This window comes from Myotis lucifugus, unplaced genomic scaffold (genome assembly GCF_000147115.1).
Source record: "Myotis lucifugus unplaced genomic scaffold, Myoluc2.0 scaffold_8, whole genome shotgun sequence".
NCBI classification, from domain to species: Eukaryota; Metazoa; Chordata; class Mammalia; order Chiroptera; family Vespertilionidae; genus Myotis; species Myotis lucifugus.
In genome coordinates this window covers 4,930,552-4,949,044 of record NW_005871056.1, presented here as the reverse complement: position 1 = coordinate 4,949,044, position 18,493 = coordinate 4,930,552, and the positions used below count along the sequence as shown (strand labels likewise).

The 18,493-nt window shown below is 43.8% G+C and overlaps 1 protein-coding gene across 1 annotated transcript; it reads left to right on the top strand.

Annotated features, from left to right (window-relative positions):
• Positions 1-15,952: 15,952 nt before the first annotated feature.
• Positions 15,953-17,424, top strand: LOC102425819 (M-phase inducer phosphatase 1-like). The gene has a single exon (XM_023749327.1). The coding sequence runs from the start codon at positions 15,953-15,955 to the stop codon at positions 17,396-17,398; it is 1,446 nt and encodes a 481-aa protein (XP_023605095.1). The 3' UTR covers positions 17,399-17,424.
• Positions 17,425-18,493: the final 1,069 nt, after the last annotated feature.

Sequence of the window (18,493 nt, the reverse complement as noted above, 5' to 3'; positions counted from 1 at the left end):
TTTATTTCTTGGTTAGAAACACCAGTTTGGAGAGAGCTCATGCATCCTTTACGAGCTGCCTGCTCGAATGCACTGCGGGTCTTCCTGGAGTGAAAGGCAAAGGTAGCCGCGCTGAATTCTGATGCGGTCTCCTGAGAAGGGTTCTCACATCTGTTATGTATGAAGGTCCCAATGAAAAAGAGAACGAGGAAGAAAAAGCATGTGATCTTTAATATGGGTCAGGTCACTTAGAACACAAGCTCTCATTTCAGTTCTCATAACAAGGTTATAAGGCCGAATTGGCCCATCCACAGAATGAGAAACGAAGAATAGAAGGTTGACTTGGTCAGAGTCGTCCCACTGGTACGTGGCAGAGCTGGAGAGTCGAGTTCACATTATTTCTATTGGATTTCTGTCTCATTCTTAGTGAAACTCCATCCATCACCATCCACTGTTTTGAGTAAGATGTCTCCAGTGCTATACTTTTACATGAAAACTTTTTTGTGTGTGTGTGTGAGAGAGTCAAATTTTCTACTTACATCAGAAGACCACCTCAGGGACCAATACATAATAAAGGATTAATGAGAAAAACAAAAGGGATAATGCAAAATCTCCAGCTCAAGTAGAGGATGCTCTAGCTCAGAGGTGAGGAAATCCAGAGATAAAAATATTGCTTACATCACAGGACCGTGGCATTTTTAGTCAACAGATCCAGCCAGAATATAATGTGCTAAGAATTTGAGAGATCAGCCATTGGGGTTTCACTAATGCACATACATATTATTTTATTAGCCAGACAGTGGTAGTCATTGTTAAGTGAAGGACCTAATTCAGATGGAATATTCATGATCCCGTTTTGTCCATAGAGTAGAAAATAATTTTGAGGGCGGTCTGATATTCAGATGAGTGCACCTTCACCCCCTCTCCCCAGTGACCTAAAGGCAGTGAGAAGAGGGGGAAGGGTTGCTTGGGACAGTTCTTCACCCCGCAGCAGATTCTACCCTTAATCCTACCCCCCTTCATTTCCTGAGGTTCTCACTTTGCATCTTTTCCTCTGGAAATGAAACCCCTAATTCTATCCTAGTACCTAAAAGACCAAGACAGTAAGATCTCCAGGTGAATCCTCTCTTTATCTGCCAAGAGGCCATTGTGCAGAATGAGTTCTGCATTTCATCGCTAAGTGCACTGAAATTTCCTAACACACTTTGGGTAGTTCCCAGTAGATGGCGCTCATCAGCAACTTTCTGGAAAAAGCATATCGTAAACTTTTTAAAGATACTACTAAAGGGTTTTGAGTTTAGAGCCTTTTTGAAGACCAGAGCTTTGTAAAAGATACATTTTGCCCATTTCCTGATTTAGTGCCCACTCATTCAGAAATCAGAAATCAAAGGGCAGGAGGGGAAGTTGCTTTTCTTTAGTTTATTACCTTGCTTTCTTTAGTTTATAATTTTTTTGTTAACTACAGTATCTTCCATGGCTCAGAAGGAAAAAACAAACCACAATCAGAGAAAATTTTTCCCCGTTTTTTTTCTTTCTTTCTACTCAGAGGATCCGGATGTATTGCCCTCTTCTCTCCTCTGGACACATTGTGCCCCAGTGGTTTTCATTTGGAGGCCATTTATTTAGAGCTCAGAGGCCCACTCTTGAAACAAGTATTTTTAGGAATAGTGGGAGGTGCCTATAAATGCCTTCCAACCCTTGATGTTCCTGAAGTTCAGTCTCAGCACTATTTTAATAAAATGTAGGCACCGTGTACACCATTGTTTCTATGAAAAATGAATTCTGAATCCCTCCCCTCTAGTAACTCCTTCATTTGTTATCCTGGATCATACAGGGGGATTCTCTCGAGCCCTTACTCTCTGTTATTTTGCAAAAATGGGCAAAAATGGGCAGTTACTTTCCCACGGCAAACCTTAGCTTCCTCCCCATCCAGGGCTTGGGAATCTACTGTTCTCAAATCAAGTCTCAAAATCAAGTCTCCATTTGTGTCTATATCTCCTTGCAGTAATTGAATCATCCTATCTTTGGCAGGTGCCGCCTCACAATAAATTATAGTGCTTTAATCACAATTTTTATCCATTCTGAAGGATATCTGGAGGAAAAAATTGAAGCAGAAAAAGGGCTAAGGTGCCGTTCAGGTGGTAGCAGAATCAAAGGAAAAATTCAATGATGAGTAATTCACTAAAAATCTTCTTTTAGAAACTGTGGGTCATTTTTTATCATCAGCTGACGTCACGCGCCATTCTTTCTATATTCAGGCCCTGTCTGGTCTAAGCACAGATGGGGTTTATAGGTTGTGTCGCAAGTGTTTCTCAATGCCCACTGATCAGTCTGATCTTAGTACAAAGTATAAGCTGTTTGCCAAGTCACAGAGGGATGGAAATATGCTATTTCCATAATACTTGGAAGTAAGTACATAAGAGAAAATAAAGCTCTGTTAATAATAAGCTATTGCTAGATGTATACAAGAGTCATCGGGCGAGTATTTATTTTTCCTTCTATTTTTTTTAGTGTTTCCTTCCAGAGAGTGTTCTGTTTAGATTTTTTCATTCATTTATGCATTTGATAAATGTTTACTGAGCATCTTATACATGCCACGTGCTCATCTAGATTAGAGGCTGGCAAACTATGGTCTATGGGTGAAATCCCGCCCACCACCTGTTGTTGTAAATAAAGTTTCATTGAAACACAGCCATGCTCATCTGTTTACGAATTATGGCAGCTTTGGTGCTACAGTGGCAGAGTTGAGTAGTTGTGACAGAGCCTGTTGGGCCTGCAATTCTCTTATGGGAAGACTTCTATTCTCGATAAGGAAGATACAGTGTTCAGTGACCTTAATGAGATAACATTTTTGGGAGGAAATGTGATGCTGGGGAGAAAATAAATAAGTGAACAATTTTTTAAAAATGCACTACTAAGTGTTATAAAGCAAATAAAACAGAAAGGTGTACAAGAGAATGGGTCAGGGGCAAGGGAGCTACTTGAGATGAAATGGTCAGGGCAGGCTTCCTGAGGGTGTTACATGTGAACAGGTATATCTGAGGGATGGGAAGGGCATACATACAGAGACCTGGGGTAGGGGCCCTGGCTCGGGGGAAGAGCCTGAGCAAAGGCCTGGTCTGGAATGAGGTTGGCATATTCAAGGTACAGAGAAAACGTCAGTGTCTTTGGGGTAGAAACAGTGAGAGGAAGAGTGATAGGAGATGAAGTCAAATAGAAAGTTAGAAGCTGGATCAATGGGTCCTTATAAGCCATGATCAGGCATTGGATTTTTTCTAAACACACTAGAAAGCCTTTGCATGGTTTGAAGCAAGGTAGTGGCATGACCAGATACATGTTTTCAAAGATCATTCTGGGTGTTAGGAAATGGGTTGGAGAGAGCAAGGGTGGAAACAAGAAACATCTAAGTGAGAGCGATGGAAGCAGTGGTGGTGATGAGAAGTGGATTACTCTGGGATACCTTTTGGAGTTACGGCTGATGGGGCATGCTAGTGGATTAGATGTGGAGTGGGAGGGAAAACGAGGATTCCAGGTGACTTAAGTTTTTGTACGGAGCAACCAAACAGAGGGGTGGTGTATTTATGTAACTGGAGAAGACTAAGGGTAGAACAAATTTGAATAGAGATGTGGATAAAGAGTTTTGTTTTAGGAAAAGTAAGTTTGCAATGCTGGTTAGATATCCAAGTGGAGATGTCAGGTAAGCTATTGGTTATATACTTTTGATGTGAGCTCAAAATTGGAGTGGTACCAGAATTGAAAATAAGAATTTTAGAGTCTGCAACATGTAGATGGTTTTCATAGCCATGGGAATGGAAGAGATCCCCTAGGGCCGTGCTCGGCAAACTGCGGCTCGCGAGCCACATGCGGCTCTTTGGCCCCTAGAGTGTGGCTCTTCCACAAAATACCACGTACAGGCGCGCGTACAGTGAGATTGAAACTTCGTGGCCCATGCGCAGAAGTCGGTTTTCAGCCTGGGCGAGTCTATTTTGAAGAAGTACTGTTGATACTTGGCTCTGTTGACTAATGAGTTTGCCGACCACTGCCCTAGGGAAATAAAAATACCGATAGAAAAGAGAACAGGACCACCAAATAGGTACAAACATTGCAAAGATATTCACACAGAATTGGAAAAGTATGAATTAGACCCAGATTCTAATATTTTCTCAGCCCCTTACCAGTCATGTAGCCTTGGCTATTTTATATCTCAAATCCTAATGTCAAAAAGCTTAAAAACCTGTGACTTATAGCCTCTGATTTAAACAGTAATTGCTTGCCAAATCATGTTCTTTAGCAAATCAGGAGTCACTTCTACTTGGAGGAACAAAGCTCCCTGATATTCATGTGCTCTCACTTGAAATAATTTTTTCAGCTTTGTGCATCAAGGAGCAGAAATGTTGGAGACCCAATGTTTTGAAACTCTTGGTTGATCTAGCTAGAGCTGGCATCACAGAACGCTTTTACAGGCTCCTAGCTTCCTGGCAATTTTTGCCTCTTGTGCTGATAACATTGGACCAGTGGTGATGTTATTGGTGGAAGTGGTGGACCCCTTTCCCCACTGGGTGCTGAGGGTGGGGTTCTTATGATATCTTAAGAGAGAATTTTCTAAGACATGGGAGGAGGAGTGATTTTTATTTGCATGACTTACATCCCTCGGTTTCTACTAAAGTCCGGTTTCTCTTAATCCAATCCTGGAAGAGGTGCAGCTGGGGATTCAGCAGAGCTAGAAGCAAAGCCAGCATTCCAAGTTTCTGTTCCATGTTGGAACTGGGTCCAGCACAGCATAAGGCTAGTTGCGGTCCATTAGTCCATTGTGTGTGGTCCATCTGGCCTTGAGCCTTTGTGGGTGAATGCAGGGGAACATGCTCCCTGCAACAGGAGAGCCAGGAGCCCAGTGCACAAGAGAGGCAAGAGAGGGAACTCCTTTTGTTTAGGAGCTCAGGTAGCTCAAATCTTCCCACGCTAGCAGCGGCCATGCCTATTCTGGCCAATGACCTGTTCCCAGGTATGACTGACATGTAAGTACTTTCCCTATTTCACCCAGACTTTACTATTTGGGATTCCCCTGCTCCTTTCCAGTTAATTAACAACTGGGTTATTAAAACAGTATCAGTGATGCTTGCTTTGTATAGTCATCTGAGTGGATATGAAGAGCAGCCAAATCTTCATGCAGGGAAGAGCTATCTGCAGTCTCCAGTTCAGAGCAGACTTTCAGGGTCTCAGGGCTCTGAACTTGCCTGGAGTATAGCCAGGAGGCTTAGAATTGGGCAGTTCTCCAATAACTCCTGCCAGTGTTTTCAAAGAGGCGCAGACACTGTCATCCTAAAGCTAGTGGACCCCCCACTGCATCATTTGCTGAGGTCCCTTAACTGTTCCCCATTCGAGCCAGCCTAGGAGGGTTGATCTCGGGCCATCTTAGACTTTGTAACCAAAGAGTCTGTCTTAATAGAGTGACTTAAGGAACTTACTTTCCTTCTCAGAGCTAGTCTCCCCTCTCTGTGACATGCACATACTATGTATGGATTAATGGAGATGACCTTTGTGAAAATGTTTAGCAGGGTCAGGACTAGTTTCTCCTGTGGAGTACACTCCTGGGCTGTCCTTAACATATTCTGTCCTGATGACTTCGTGCAATGATAGTAAGACATGAGAACTGGAACAGACTTGGAGAGGAGGTCCCGGATGATGAAAGACCATGCGAGAGCCAGCGAGAAAAGGGAGTTTTCTGCATCTAATGTACTAGTTATAGCATTTGTGATGTTGTGATTTATAATAAAACATATTTAGTTTTTGTTCTTTCCTGGCAAAGAGCTTTTAAAACCTTGGGATTTCCTGTGATTAGAGCCATAAAAGTGTCTGTTGTTATGTTAACGAGGTTACTTTTGTAAAGTGTATTAGGATAAGCATTGGGGCTCAACCAATGGGTTAGAGAATTGGAGTTTTCAGTCTACCCCTGACCTCCTGGGAGGAGAGAGGGGCTAGAAATTGAGTTCAATCATACATCCTTTCATCTCCCTGTTAATTCATATCCTTTAATATCCTTTGTAATAAACCAGTAATATAATGAGTTAATTAGTTTCCTGAGTTCTGTGAGCCACTCTAGCAAATTAACTGAACCGAAGGAGGGGGTCCTGGGAACTTCTGACTTATGGCTGGTTAATCAGAAGCACAGGTAACAATCTGAACTTGTGATTGGCATCCTAAATGGGGGCAGTCTTGTGGGGCTGAGCTCGTCACCTGTGATATTTGGCCCTGCCTTCAGGTGGATAATGTCAGGATTGAGTTGAATTGTAGGACACCCAGCTGGTGTCTGAGAATTGCTGGGGGTGGGGGGGGGGTGGGTGGACTACACATCAGAATTGATGTCAGAATTGTATCATTAAAAACCACCTTACCTCCTTCAACCCAGCACAGACACTAAATATTAAATTCAGACAAACTCTGTTTATCATGCATTTCTTTTCTGTTGAGAAGAGAGTGTGGTATAAAGAAGCATCAGCCCAGTGATGTCAGGGGGTGGGTGGGACTGTGCTTTCAGCTTGGCTTGACCCAAGGATTGGAGCATCTATCAGACTTCCCTAACTAGACAACAGAAGAGTTTACTCAAGGCTGGTGCATTTAAATGTACTCAAACTTTAAAGTACTTATGATTCATCTTGAAATGTTGTTAGAGTGAAGATTGTGATTCAGTATCTTTGGAGTGGCGTCTGAGATTCTTCATTTCTAACAACTTCCCCATGATATTGATGTTGCTGCTTCAGAGACTACATTGAATAGCAATGATCTAGATTTCTTTGAGGTCCAAAATGCTATGGTTTATGGTAGGGAATATGAAAGGTCATCATTCATTTATTTATTCATTCAATAAATATTTATCTAGTGGTCATGATGGTTCAAGTCTTGTGCCAGACATTGGGGTTGTAGAAGTGAATGTGGCCCAATTCCACTTAACAGGTCATATTCTAGTCAAGGAGACAGACATTGAAACAAACATTTTCAAAATCACTCTGTCCCAGATTCCTGAAAAAGCTATTTCTTTCATTCCTTTAAATCCATATCTATGCTCTGGCTAAGTTCCTTTTATTCACACATTTTAGGCCACTTTAAATGATACGAAGTCCGAAAGCATTATTTTTCCCCATCGGTCAAAGCAGTCACAGAGCCAACCCAGGTTTAAGGAGAGAACAAAACAACTTAAGAAAAATATTGGTGAGCATCTTCGGAAACTATTTACATACTTATTGTATCTTAACAAACAATAATTGTATCTTTGAGTTTGAACAAAGTTCAGGAAAGGGAATCTGCAAAACATCCAAAAAACAAGTGGAGCTTTAAGTGTTTGATTCTTGATTATGAAGTCAATAAGCTCTGTGCTAATCAAGCCGGAGAAATATGAAGTTCTGCAGGAATTCTAGCTTGAAGGTCAATCATCTTACCAGTGACTAAGTAAGTCAAGGTGTGAAGAAGCTGTAATTTCTTCCCCTGCTAATGCTTTCTAAATATACCAGCAGAAAATAAGAGGAAGAATCAGGTACAGCTCATTTCCAGCTATCTATCATGTATTTGGAAGCTTCAAGGTTAGATATGATGGGAAGCATTCAAAATAAATGGCTCAGACGTGTACAAGGTCTGCATCATTCAGAGTGACTGACTGTTCATTAATTAATCTCCTGCTCCAGAGATGGGGTAGGAGGTGAGGCAAATGAAGGGGTTGTGGCGGGAGGTGAGAGCAGGGGCTTGGAGGCAAGTCTACTGATACCACAAGTAGTACAAATGGATCAGGAAGGCTTTCCTGATTTGCGGCCTTGATTTAGCTATGCCATTACAACAGCGGTTCTAAACCTGTGGGTTGCAACCCCTTTGAGGGTCGAATGACCCTTTCACAGGGGTTGCCTAAGACCATCGGAAAACACACATATAATTACATATTGTTTTTGTGATTAATCACTATGCCTTAATTATGTTCAATTTGTAACAATGAAAATACATCCTGCATATCAGATATTTACATTACGATTCATAACAGTAGCAACATTACAGTTATGAAGTAGCAACGAAAATAATTTTATGGTTGGGGGTCACCACAACATGAGGAACTGTATTAAAGGGTCGCGGCATAAGGAAGGTTGAGAACCACTGCATTACATTCTATTCACCTTGTAATGTGGTGGCTCGGTTCCGAGAGCAAGTGTCCCAAGAGAACATCGTGGATGCAAAAGGCATTTTCCTGATCTAGTCTCAGAAGCTACGTAGATCACTCAGGCTCTATTGGTTGAGGAAGCCACACAGATTTGCCAAGGTTCAAATAGAGGGGACATTGACCACTCACCAGAGGACTATCAAGGTACAGAGTAAGAAGGGCATGTAGGATAAGGGATAACGTTGTGGTCATCTTTGGGAAACACAATCTATCATAATCGACCATTCCTTTTAATGCTAGAGTCTCCTAACCAGCATCCTTCCTGGCACTAGACTCTTATGCCATCATCATCTTGAACTCAAGGAGAGCCTCTGGCAGAACTCATTCTAAAAGAGCACCTTGTGCTGGAAATCAAGTAGCCAGAATCCCAGATCCCGCTCTGCCACCACTAGCGGACTCATCCCCTCATCTATGAACTTCTAGAGGTCTAAGAGGTTAAGAACTCTGTTCTTACGTCATCAGGGAAAGAAACTTGCTCTCTGGGCACTAAGTTGGATTCCCAAACCTCATCAGAGATCGTCTCTATACCAATCTCTCATGCCCCCTTTTAAAAGAGCCTCATCTTGTCTTAGCCTCAGAGAGCAGTTCTCTATATATGACCCACCTCCCACCCCAACTACAGACAACTGTTTTTACCAAGGAATCAGCCAACCTAATCTGGCTCCTAGGGAGTGCCCTCCTGGGAATCTGGGCTTTCAAATGAGAGACTAGTTAGGTGGTGCTGGGTGTTGGAGTGGGAGGTCATGTTGCGCCTTTGAGCCATTTCCCATCATATGTCACTGAAGCACAGGAGACTGCTTTGCAGAAAGACAGGAGTAAGGCTTTTGTGGAGGCAGAGTAGATGTGTGTGTGTGTGTGTGTGTGTGTGTGTTTGTGTGTGTGAGAGAGAGAGAGAGAGAGAGAGAGAGAGAGAGAGGTGTCATTTGGGTGACAGAAAGTGCAAAAGCACAGGAGTGAGGGAGCTGGGCTGGTGAGTTACACTGTTCATGATTTTATGGTCCCTGCTCTCATCCTCTATATATGCTTTATCCATTTCAGTTCTAAGAAATCCCTGCAGCTTCCAGGGAATTTCTCATTTGCATGAGCAGTACAAGTGGGATTCTGCTCTTTTCAGCAAGCCATGCTTGACCAAGTTGCTTATTCCAACTTCAATATAATGTACTTGACATTATAACCCAGATGAGACCCATCCATCTCAGAATACGCCTCCTCCAACTCTCATCAGTCACAGCCTGGTGCCCGTATCGTAAAATCCTTGATGAGTTTCCCCCTGCAGTGTATGATTCTGAGTATAGAAGAGAGAAGTAGAAGGGTCGTAAATATGAGTCCTGGAAGAGACCGTGGAGATTGTCTAGAGACCAAGCCCCTCCTGTTGTAGAGAAGGAAACGGAGAGCCGGGTGGGGAAGGGACCTGCCCAGTGATGTAGATTAGTTAACAGTGGAGCTGAGTTGAAAAGTCAGATCTGATTATCACTTCAGTCCCTGCCTGACTTTAAGTCAGCCAGAGCTACTTGGGAGAAAGACAGCAGCTAACTGAGCAACCAAATATACATTCCACATCACTTTTCTCTGCATCTCTGTTTGTTCTCAGGGGAGTCAGACTCGCAGGGAAACTTTGCTGCGAGCAAGGACAGATGTGTGGCTATTGTCCTGATGCAGGGAAGAGTAGGTTAGAGGGGAATGAATGAGGGTCATTTTAGGGGCAAAGGAAGGCTGTGCAAGCCCAGCATGTTCCTGAGAACTCCAGCAACACAACGTAGGTTATAACGTGCACACGCACTAAAAGCACTTGTGGACTTTCCCAGTGGAGGAGGGGGATCGACATGATGCCTTGAGGCCACTTCTAGTTGTATGGTTCTGTTATGTTGTACCAAAAAAACCCAAAGGTGTTCCTTTTTAACTTTTTATTCTAGACCATTTTAAACACATACATAGGGGACAAAATAGTGAAACAAATCCCCAGACAATAAAGATTTTTTTAAAAAAGCTTTATTAGGTATAATTGATGTGAAGTCACTTTCATATAATTAAAGGGTACAATTTGGAAAGTTTTGACATCACACACACACACACACACACTCACTCACACAATTGTGAATCCATCAACACAATCAAGATAATGAATATATTTTTATACCTTCCCACGCTTTCTCATGCCTCCTTGTTATTCCTCCCTGTGGCATCTCCCCATGACCTCCCCTCCACGTCCCTTCTCCCTGTCTGCAGGCAGTCACCAGCTGCTTTCTGTCACTATAAATTTGCTTACACTTTCTAGAGGTTTTTATAAATGGAAGCATTATGCACCCCTTTCAGTGTCTGATTTCTTTCCCTTAGCATAATTACTTTGAGATGCATCCATGTTGTTTCGCGTATCAGTGGTTCATTCCTTTTCTATTGATGAGTATTATTCCATTGTGGGAATATAGCAAAGTGTGTTTAGTCACCTGTTGATGAACATTTGCATAGTTTCCAGATTTTGGTTACTACCAATGAAGCTGCTTGTGCACAAGTCTCTGTGGGACATATGCTTTCTCTTCTCTTGGGTAAATCCTGGAATTGAATGACTGGGTCATGTATTAGGTGTATGTTTAACTTGCTAAGAAATTGCCAAACTGGCCCTAACTGGTCTGGCTCAGTGGATAGAGCGTCAGCCTGCGGACTAAAGGATCCTGGGTTTGATTTCGGTCAAGGGCATGTACCTTGGTTGCGGGCACATCCCTAGTAGGGGCTGTGCAGGAGGCAGCTGGTCGATGCTTCTTTCTCATCGATATTTCTAACTCTCTATCCCTCTTCCTTCCTCTCTGTAAAAAAAATCAATAAAATATATATTTTTTAAAATTGCCAAACTATCTTCCAAAGTAGTTGTAGCATTTTACATTCCTACTTGAAATATATGAGAGTTTTAGTTCTTCCATATCCTTGCCAACATTTTATACAGTCAATTTTTAAAGTTTTAGCCATTCTAGAAGATAAGTAGTGGTATGTAATTGAGATTTTATTTTCAGTTTTATATTTTACATTATAATTATGTTGAGCATCTTTTCATATGCTTATTTGACACAATTTCTTGAAATTGTATGGTATTCCAATCTCTTGCCCATTTTTAAAAAGTTGGTTTGTTTCTTTTCTTGCTATTTATTTGTTATAGTACTTTATATACTTGGATATGTCAGTCCTTTATCAGATATATCTTTTGCAAATATTTTTCCCAGTCTGTGGCTTGTGTTTTCATTCTCTTAACAGTGGTTGAACATCTTTAATTTTAGTAAAGTCAAATTTATTAATTGTTTCATTTATGGATTATGTTTTCACTATCACATGTAATACATCTTTGCCTAATTCAAGATCACAAAGATTTTCTCCTATGTCTTCTTTTAGAATTTTTAGTTTTAGGTTTTATATTTAGGTCTATGATCCATTTCAATTAATTTTTGTGTATGGATCAAAATTTATCTGTTGCATACCCAGTAATTCTGGTACTATTTGTTAGCAAGACTATCCTTTCTCCAGTGAATTGCCTTTGCACTGTTTAGAATGATTCTGAAGGAGTCAAGGATGAGATGGCATTTGATCTGGACTTTGAAGGATAAATTGTTTTGGGAAAGGTACTCAAATGCTAGTAGTCATTCAACTCCCATTCAGCTGCACAAGAATGGGCCTTGTGTCTTACCAAGAGATAAAGAGCCCACACAGCCTGTGCTGGGCTTATCACCTTGTGTGGGAATACCTTTCCCTGTTTCAGGCGCAATGAGTACTTTTGTCTCTGCTTAAAGTGTGTACGTCACATGACACCTGGCCAAACCCACTGTTATATCCTCACAGAGGTGAGGAGGAAATAGGGTACCTTCTGCTGAGGCAGAAAAGGGTACACATAGGCAAACGGCCCTGTGTCAGCTGCTGGGAGAGACCCGCTGGCCATGGGAAACCATTAAAGCTTATCTTACTATGTCTCTTCTTTTTAAAATATTATCACCCATGTTTCTATTATTTTATTTAATTGTAAAACTATATATTTAATATTTAACAATGACTATGTCTAATAATTGGCTAGCAAAATTTCTGAAAATTTAATAACTGGCTCTTCTAAGCTGAAAGACCTGGCTCCATGGGTGAATCTCACAGGTGATACCTTTAAAATACAGTTTATGAAAGACCTGGCATGTGTAGCACAATTGTTAAAGTCTTTTATTTATTTTTAGTTTATTTATTACTAGAGGCCCAGTACACGAAATTTGAACACGGGTAGGGTCTCTAGGCCTGGCCGGCGATCAGCGCTTTCTGACTGTTGGCCGGGGCCTTCCTTCATTCTGTGCTGCCCCGTGGTGGTCAGCACACATCGCAATGAGCGATTGAGCTCCCGGTCTCCCAGTCGAACTCCCAAGGGGACACTTTGCACATTAGCCATATATATATAAAATTATCTTTGTTGTTGAAAGTATTACAGATGTCCCCCTTTATTCCCCCTCATTGATGCCTACTCTCACTCCCTCCCCAGGCCTTCACCACACTACTGTCTGTGTCCATATTTGCATATAAGTTCTTTGGTTAATCTCTTCCCACCTCCCCTCCCCCATTCCCTCTGAGATTCATCAGTCTGTTCCATGCTTCCATGCCTCTGAATCTATTTTATTTGTCAGTGTATTTTGTTCATTAGATTCCACATATGAGTGAGATCATTTGATACTTATCCTTCTCTGACTGGCTTATTTCTCTCAGCATAATACTCTCCATGTCCCTCTGTGTTGTCTGTCTCTTCTTTATGTAAGTAAAGCTCTGTTCCATGTAGTGCTTGACTATGTTGTATTTTCTTTGGTAACTTTGGTACTAAGAGGTGTTTAAAGTGCAATTGGTAACTGGTGTATGGTGCTCTGCTTGATAACTAGCATTGTAACATTAGGTGAAAGGAAAGTCCATGGTCAAAGACCATGTAGGACTCATAGCATGAGACCCTGAGAATCAAAGCTGGTACTGAAGATCTTTCTATATGTATCTTCTCTTGCAACTCGCTCATTTAAAACTCTCCATTGGTTTCCCATCACCTGCTGAGTGTACATCAGCACCCTCATGATCTGGTCTGTCTTGTTTTGTTCAGATTCATCTCTTTCCAGAACCTTCAACCATGCTGACCTAACTCAAGATCCAGATAAACCAAACAGCTTCTAATTTCCTGTGGGAGCCGTGTTCCTTAGACTGTGAAACTAGACTACATCCTTTTCCCTCTGCCTCAAATCTCCTCTCTATTTCCCTCAACTCACTTTTCCCTATTTCCAACAGTCTCTTAAGACTCAACTTTTGTGAAGTTATCCTCAAACTCCATAAGACATGTTGCTAATCAGAGTTGGTTACATAATTTGCAAAACATAGTGGAAAATAAAAATGTGGGGCCCCTTGTTCAAAAGTAGGGGGAAAAAGTACTGTTAAAGGTACTACAATATAAAGTTTTTTCTTTACTTGCATGCTCTGTCTCCTAACTTGTCTATTTGATTGCTATTTAATGTCATTCTAAGTAAAGAAAATTAATATTGTAAATTGTTATTGAATGTGAATTTCACCATTTATCTCTATACTAGAGGCCCGGTGCACAAAATTTGTACACAGGCAGGGTCCCTAGGCCTGGCCAGCAGTCAGGCCCAATCCGGGCCTTCTGGCTGCTGGTCAGGGCCTCCCTTCCCTGGCTGTCAGCTGCCGGCCAGGGCCTTTCTTCTTTCTGCACCGCCCCCTGGTGGTCAGTGCATATCATAGCGAGTGATAGAACTCCTCGTCTCCTGGTTGAACTTTTGTGGGGACACTTTACATGTTAGTGTTATATATATATATATATATATATATATATATATATATATATATAGTGCAATGCAGTTTTATATGAGCATTTATCTTGTATGTAGATCACTAAAAATACAGAATTCATGTTTCATAGTTTGTATATGCATGTGTATTTTATTCTTACCAGACAGTGGAAAATATGCATAAAACTAACTGAACATTTTAAATTTCATTTCTCAATAAGAACAACATCCTATCAACACTCTCTACCTTCAGCTTACTGATGAATAAGGTACTGATGAATAAGGAAGGACTGAAAGTAAAGGAAATAAGTGTTGTTGGATATTTCTCTTCCTTCTTTATCATTTTAAGCCTAAGTGAGTGGCTTATACAGGGAAGTAATATGAATAAAAAAGAATATAATAGTGTTTCTTGGTTATATGTATTTGTTCGAATGTCACTGTCTCTCTTCTTTCTGTGTTTGAAGAAAGTTTTGGTCAGAACTTTAACTGTGGCCTCTTAGGGCTGTCAATGGTTTCCTTCACCCTACTCACTTAATTGTAGAAGTAGCAATCTTATCTTCTACTGAGTCTCACTGAATTTCCACCTACTGTGTGTCCACTGGGATTAGTTGGTTGCAGGATATCTCAAATGTTAAGGATGAATGGGGTGGCAAGGAACAGTGAACATGCATATTACATGTATCTCCTTTTGCTCACACATGTGCTCCATTGTATGATTGAACTGCACTTACAAAAGACAAGTTTGAGTACCAAGACTTTCAAGATGGTGACAGCAGGTCATATAACCTAGAGCAGCGGTTCTCAACCTGTGGGTCGCGACCCCTTTGGGGGTTGAACAACCCTTTCACAGGGGTCACCTAAGACCATCGGAAAACACATATATAATTACATATTGTTTTTGTGATTAATCACTATGCTTTAATTATGTTCAACATGTAACAATGAAAATACATCCTGCATATCAGATATTTATATTATGATTCGTAACAGTAGCAAAATTACAGTTATGAAGTAGCAACGAAAATAATTCTATGGTTGGGGGTCACCACAACATGAGGAACTGTATTAAAGGGTCGTGGAATTAGGAAGGTTGAGAACCACTGACCTAGAGTCTTCTGTGTGTGGTACCTGTGTGGTTGCACAGGTCTAATGACCAATGCTGGAAGCCAGTCCATCCTTGCTGCTTGACACAGTCGCTGCAGGGAAGAAACATCAGCACAGCATGTTTCAAGGGACCTGGCGTATATGGCATACTGTTCTTAATATGTTTGCTCCCCTTCTTAGCGCTGTTTTAACCAAGGTCACCTCTCTGAGAAAGGTTGTTTCCCAGGTGGGGATTTTTCCCAGGAGTTAGGGAGGGAATAAAACCCCTTAACTAAGTGCCAGGCGAGTAATTAATCACTTTACGCACAATCAGGCTTAAGCTACATAATTTCAGTTACTCCCTTGTAGCTTAATAGAACAATAGAGTAACCTTGGGGTGGAGAGAAGAAAGGCCCTAACCTCTGGAATAGAATGGATAGGATTAAAATCAACTGGTATAAGTACAGATGTAACAGGACAATAACACACAGAACCCGGCTGGAAAACCTGGCTAGGCTGCTGATCAACTGAACGCTGTCTGCCTGTCATTCCTTCTTCGCTGACTCTGTCCACACTTTTCGGAACCCCTGGACCTGCTGGGGTTGGACCCCAACATCTGGCGCCTGAACAGTCCACGAGAGCGGAGGTTGCCAGCTGATCACTGCGGGTCCGCGCAGTCGAGGGCCTGAGTTAAGCCCGGGCTGGGGCCTCTCAGCTGCAGCCACTCTCCCTCCCTGACCCACCGCGTTTGTTTGGATTTGACCTTCAGGTGGCCGGTGAGCGGTGAGCGGGAAGCACCTGCGCTTGTGGGTGGCGCCTGCTGGGGCCGGACTCCCCTCTGCGCTGCGTCCTCCGTGGCTGGTCCTGTTTGTGTTTGAGCCGCGGGCACTGGCCGGGCGCAGCCATGGAACTGGGCCCTGAGTCCCCGCGCCGCAGCCGCCGCCGCCTGCTCTTCGCCTGCAGCCCCCTGCCCGCGTCGCCGCCCGTCCTGAAGGCACACTTCGGCGGAGAGCCGGCCTCCGAGGGCCTGTTGCCCGTCACCGCCCTGACGGCCACCATGGACCAGCTGCAGGGCCTGGGCAGTGTGGGTGAGCAGCCGCCCGAGGCAAACAACAACAGTCTCCAGAGAATGGGCTCCTCCGAGTCAACAGATTCAGGCGTCTGTCTGGATTCTCCTGGGCCCTTGGTCGGTAAAGGAAACCTTGAAAATCCCATGAGGAGAATACATTTCCTGCCTCCGAAGCTTTTGGGATGTAGTCCAGCTCTGAAGAGGAGCCATTCCGATCCCCTGGACCGTGATGTCTTTCAGCTGATGGGCCAGGAGGAGACTAAGGAAAACCTTTCCTCCGACAAAAGAGAGAGCAGCGAGCCAGAGAGCTTCGTTCCACTCTTCATGCCCCAGTCACCCGTGACTGCCACTTTTTCTGATGAAGATGATGGCTTCATGGACCTTCTCGATGGAGAGAATCTGAAGAATGATGAGGAGACCTCCTCCCGCATGGCAAGCCTCTGGACGTCTCCCCTTGTCATGAGAACAACTGCAAACGTGGGCAACCGATGCCAGCTGTTTGACTCCACTTCCCCGGGCAGCCCCGCCCTGCGCTCAGTGTTGAAGAGACCGGACCGATCTCGAGAGCTGTCCCCACCTGGAAGCACGAAGCGGAGGAAGATCGTGCTCAGGGCCAGTCCCAAGAAGCCCCGGGAGATTCTGCATCCATCTCCAGCCTTGGTATCCCCCGCAAAGGGGACCATCGAGAATATTCCGGACAACGACCCCGGAGACCTCATAGGGGACTTCTCCAAGGGTTATCTCTTCCACACAGTCGCTGGGCAGCACCAGGACCTAAAGTACATCTCTCCAGAAATCATGGCATCTGTCTTGAATGGCAAGTTTGCCAACCTCATTGAAGAGTTTGTTATCATTGACTGCCGGTACCCATACGAATATGAGGGCGGCCACATCAAGGGCGCGGTGAACCTGCACATGGAGGACGAGGTGGAAGACTTCCTGTTCAAGAAGCCCATCTCCCCCGCCGACGGCAAGCGCGTCATCGTGGTGTTCCACTGCGAGTTTTCCTCTGAGCGGGGCCCGCGCATGTGCCGCTTCGTGCGAGAGAGAGATCGGCTCAGCAACGAGTACCCCAGCCTCCACTACCCTGAGCTGTACATCCTGAAGGGCGGGTACAAGGAGTTCTTCCTCAAATGCCCGTCTCACTGTGAGCCCCCCAGCTACCGGCCCATGCACCATGAGGACTTTAAAGAAGACTTGAAGAAGTTTCGTACCAAGAGCCGGACCTGGGCTGGGGAAAAGAGCAAGAGAAAGATGTACAGCCGCCTGAAGAAGCTCTGAGGCAGCGGCCGGTGGACAGCAGCGGCCGGCGCCTGCTCCATCCCCTCCCCTCTTGGCTGCATTTGGAAAGGTGCCTGGGGCTTCCTCCGTACACCTTCCGGCCACATTCCCGAGGATGGAGCCCGAGCACCCGTCCCCGCACCAGGACCATCTCCCAAGGCTGTCACGGGCCCAGTTCCGAGCACCACGTCAAGTCCAGTTCTGCCTCTTGGTCCCCACAGCTGGAGGAGCCGCTGGGGCCTTACTGGGATCCTGACCCCACATGAGGGGAGGGGAGGAGGGGGAGTGGAGAGAAGTAAGACCATGAAAGTGTTGCTGGTCAAACTCCAAAGACGGCCTGCGAAGGGATAACCCATGTCTTAATTTATTCAACCTCATCAATCACTTTATTATTACTTTTAACTCCTGGAGACTTATTTAGCTGCTAAAAAAAAAAAAAATTGCCGGAAGCTGCTTGACACAGTCGCTGCAGGGAAGAAATGCCCTAACCTTTGGAATAGAATGGATAGGATTAAAATCAACTGGTTTAAGTACAGATGTAACAGGACAATAAACACAGAACCTGGCTAGAGAACCTGGCTAGGCTGCTGATCAACTGAACGCTGTCTCCGTGTCATTCCTTCTTCGCCGACTCCGTCCACACCTTTGGGAACCCCTGGACCTGCTGGGGTTGGACCCCAACAGACCAAGAAGCTGTCTCCGCTGCCAACTCAGATCATTTATTACTGTATCATAAATGTCTGATATTGGAGTTAAGTTCAGGGAATTTGTATCAGTCAGGGTCCTCCAAAATCTCCCTTTCCTTTCCTCTTTCTTTCTCTTTTTTGTTAAAATATATTTTTACTAGAGGCCCGGTGCACAAATTTTTGTGCACTGGGGGGGGGGGGGGGGCCCTCAGCGTGGCCTGCACCCATTCACAGTCCAAGACCCCCTGGGGGATGTTCCCCCTGTTGACCTAAGGCCCATCCCCAGGGGAACAAGCCCAAGCTTTCAGTTTGGACATCCTTTTGGGAGCCAGGGGAACCTCGGGGGAAGTCCCAATAAAGGGTTAAGCCCCCCAAGGAACAGGGCTAAAATGTTAGTTGGACATTCTTA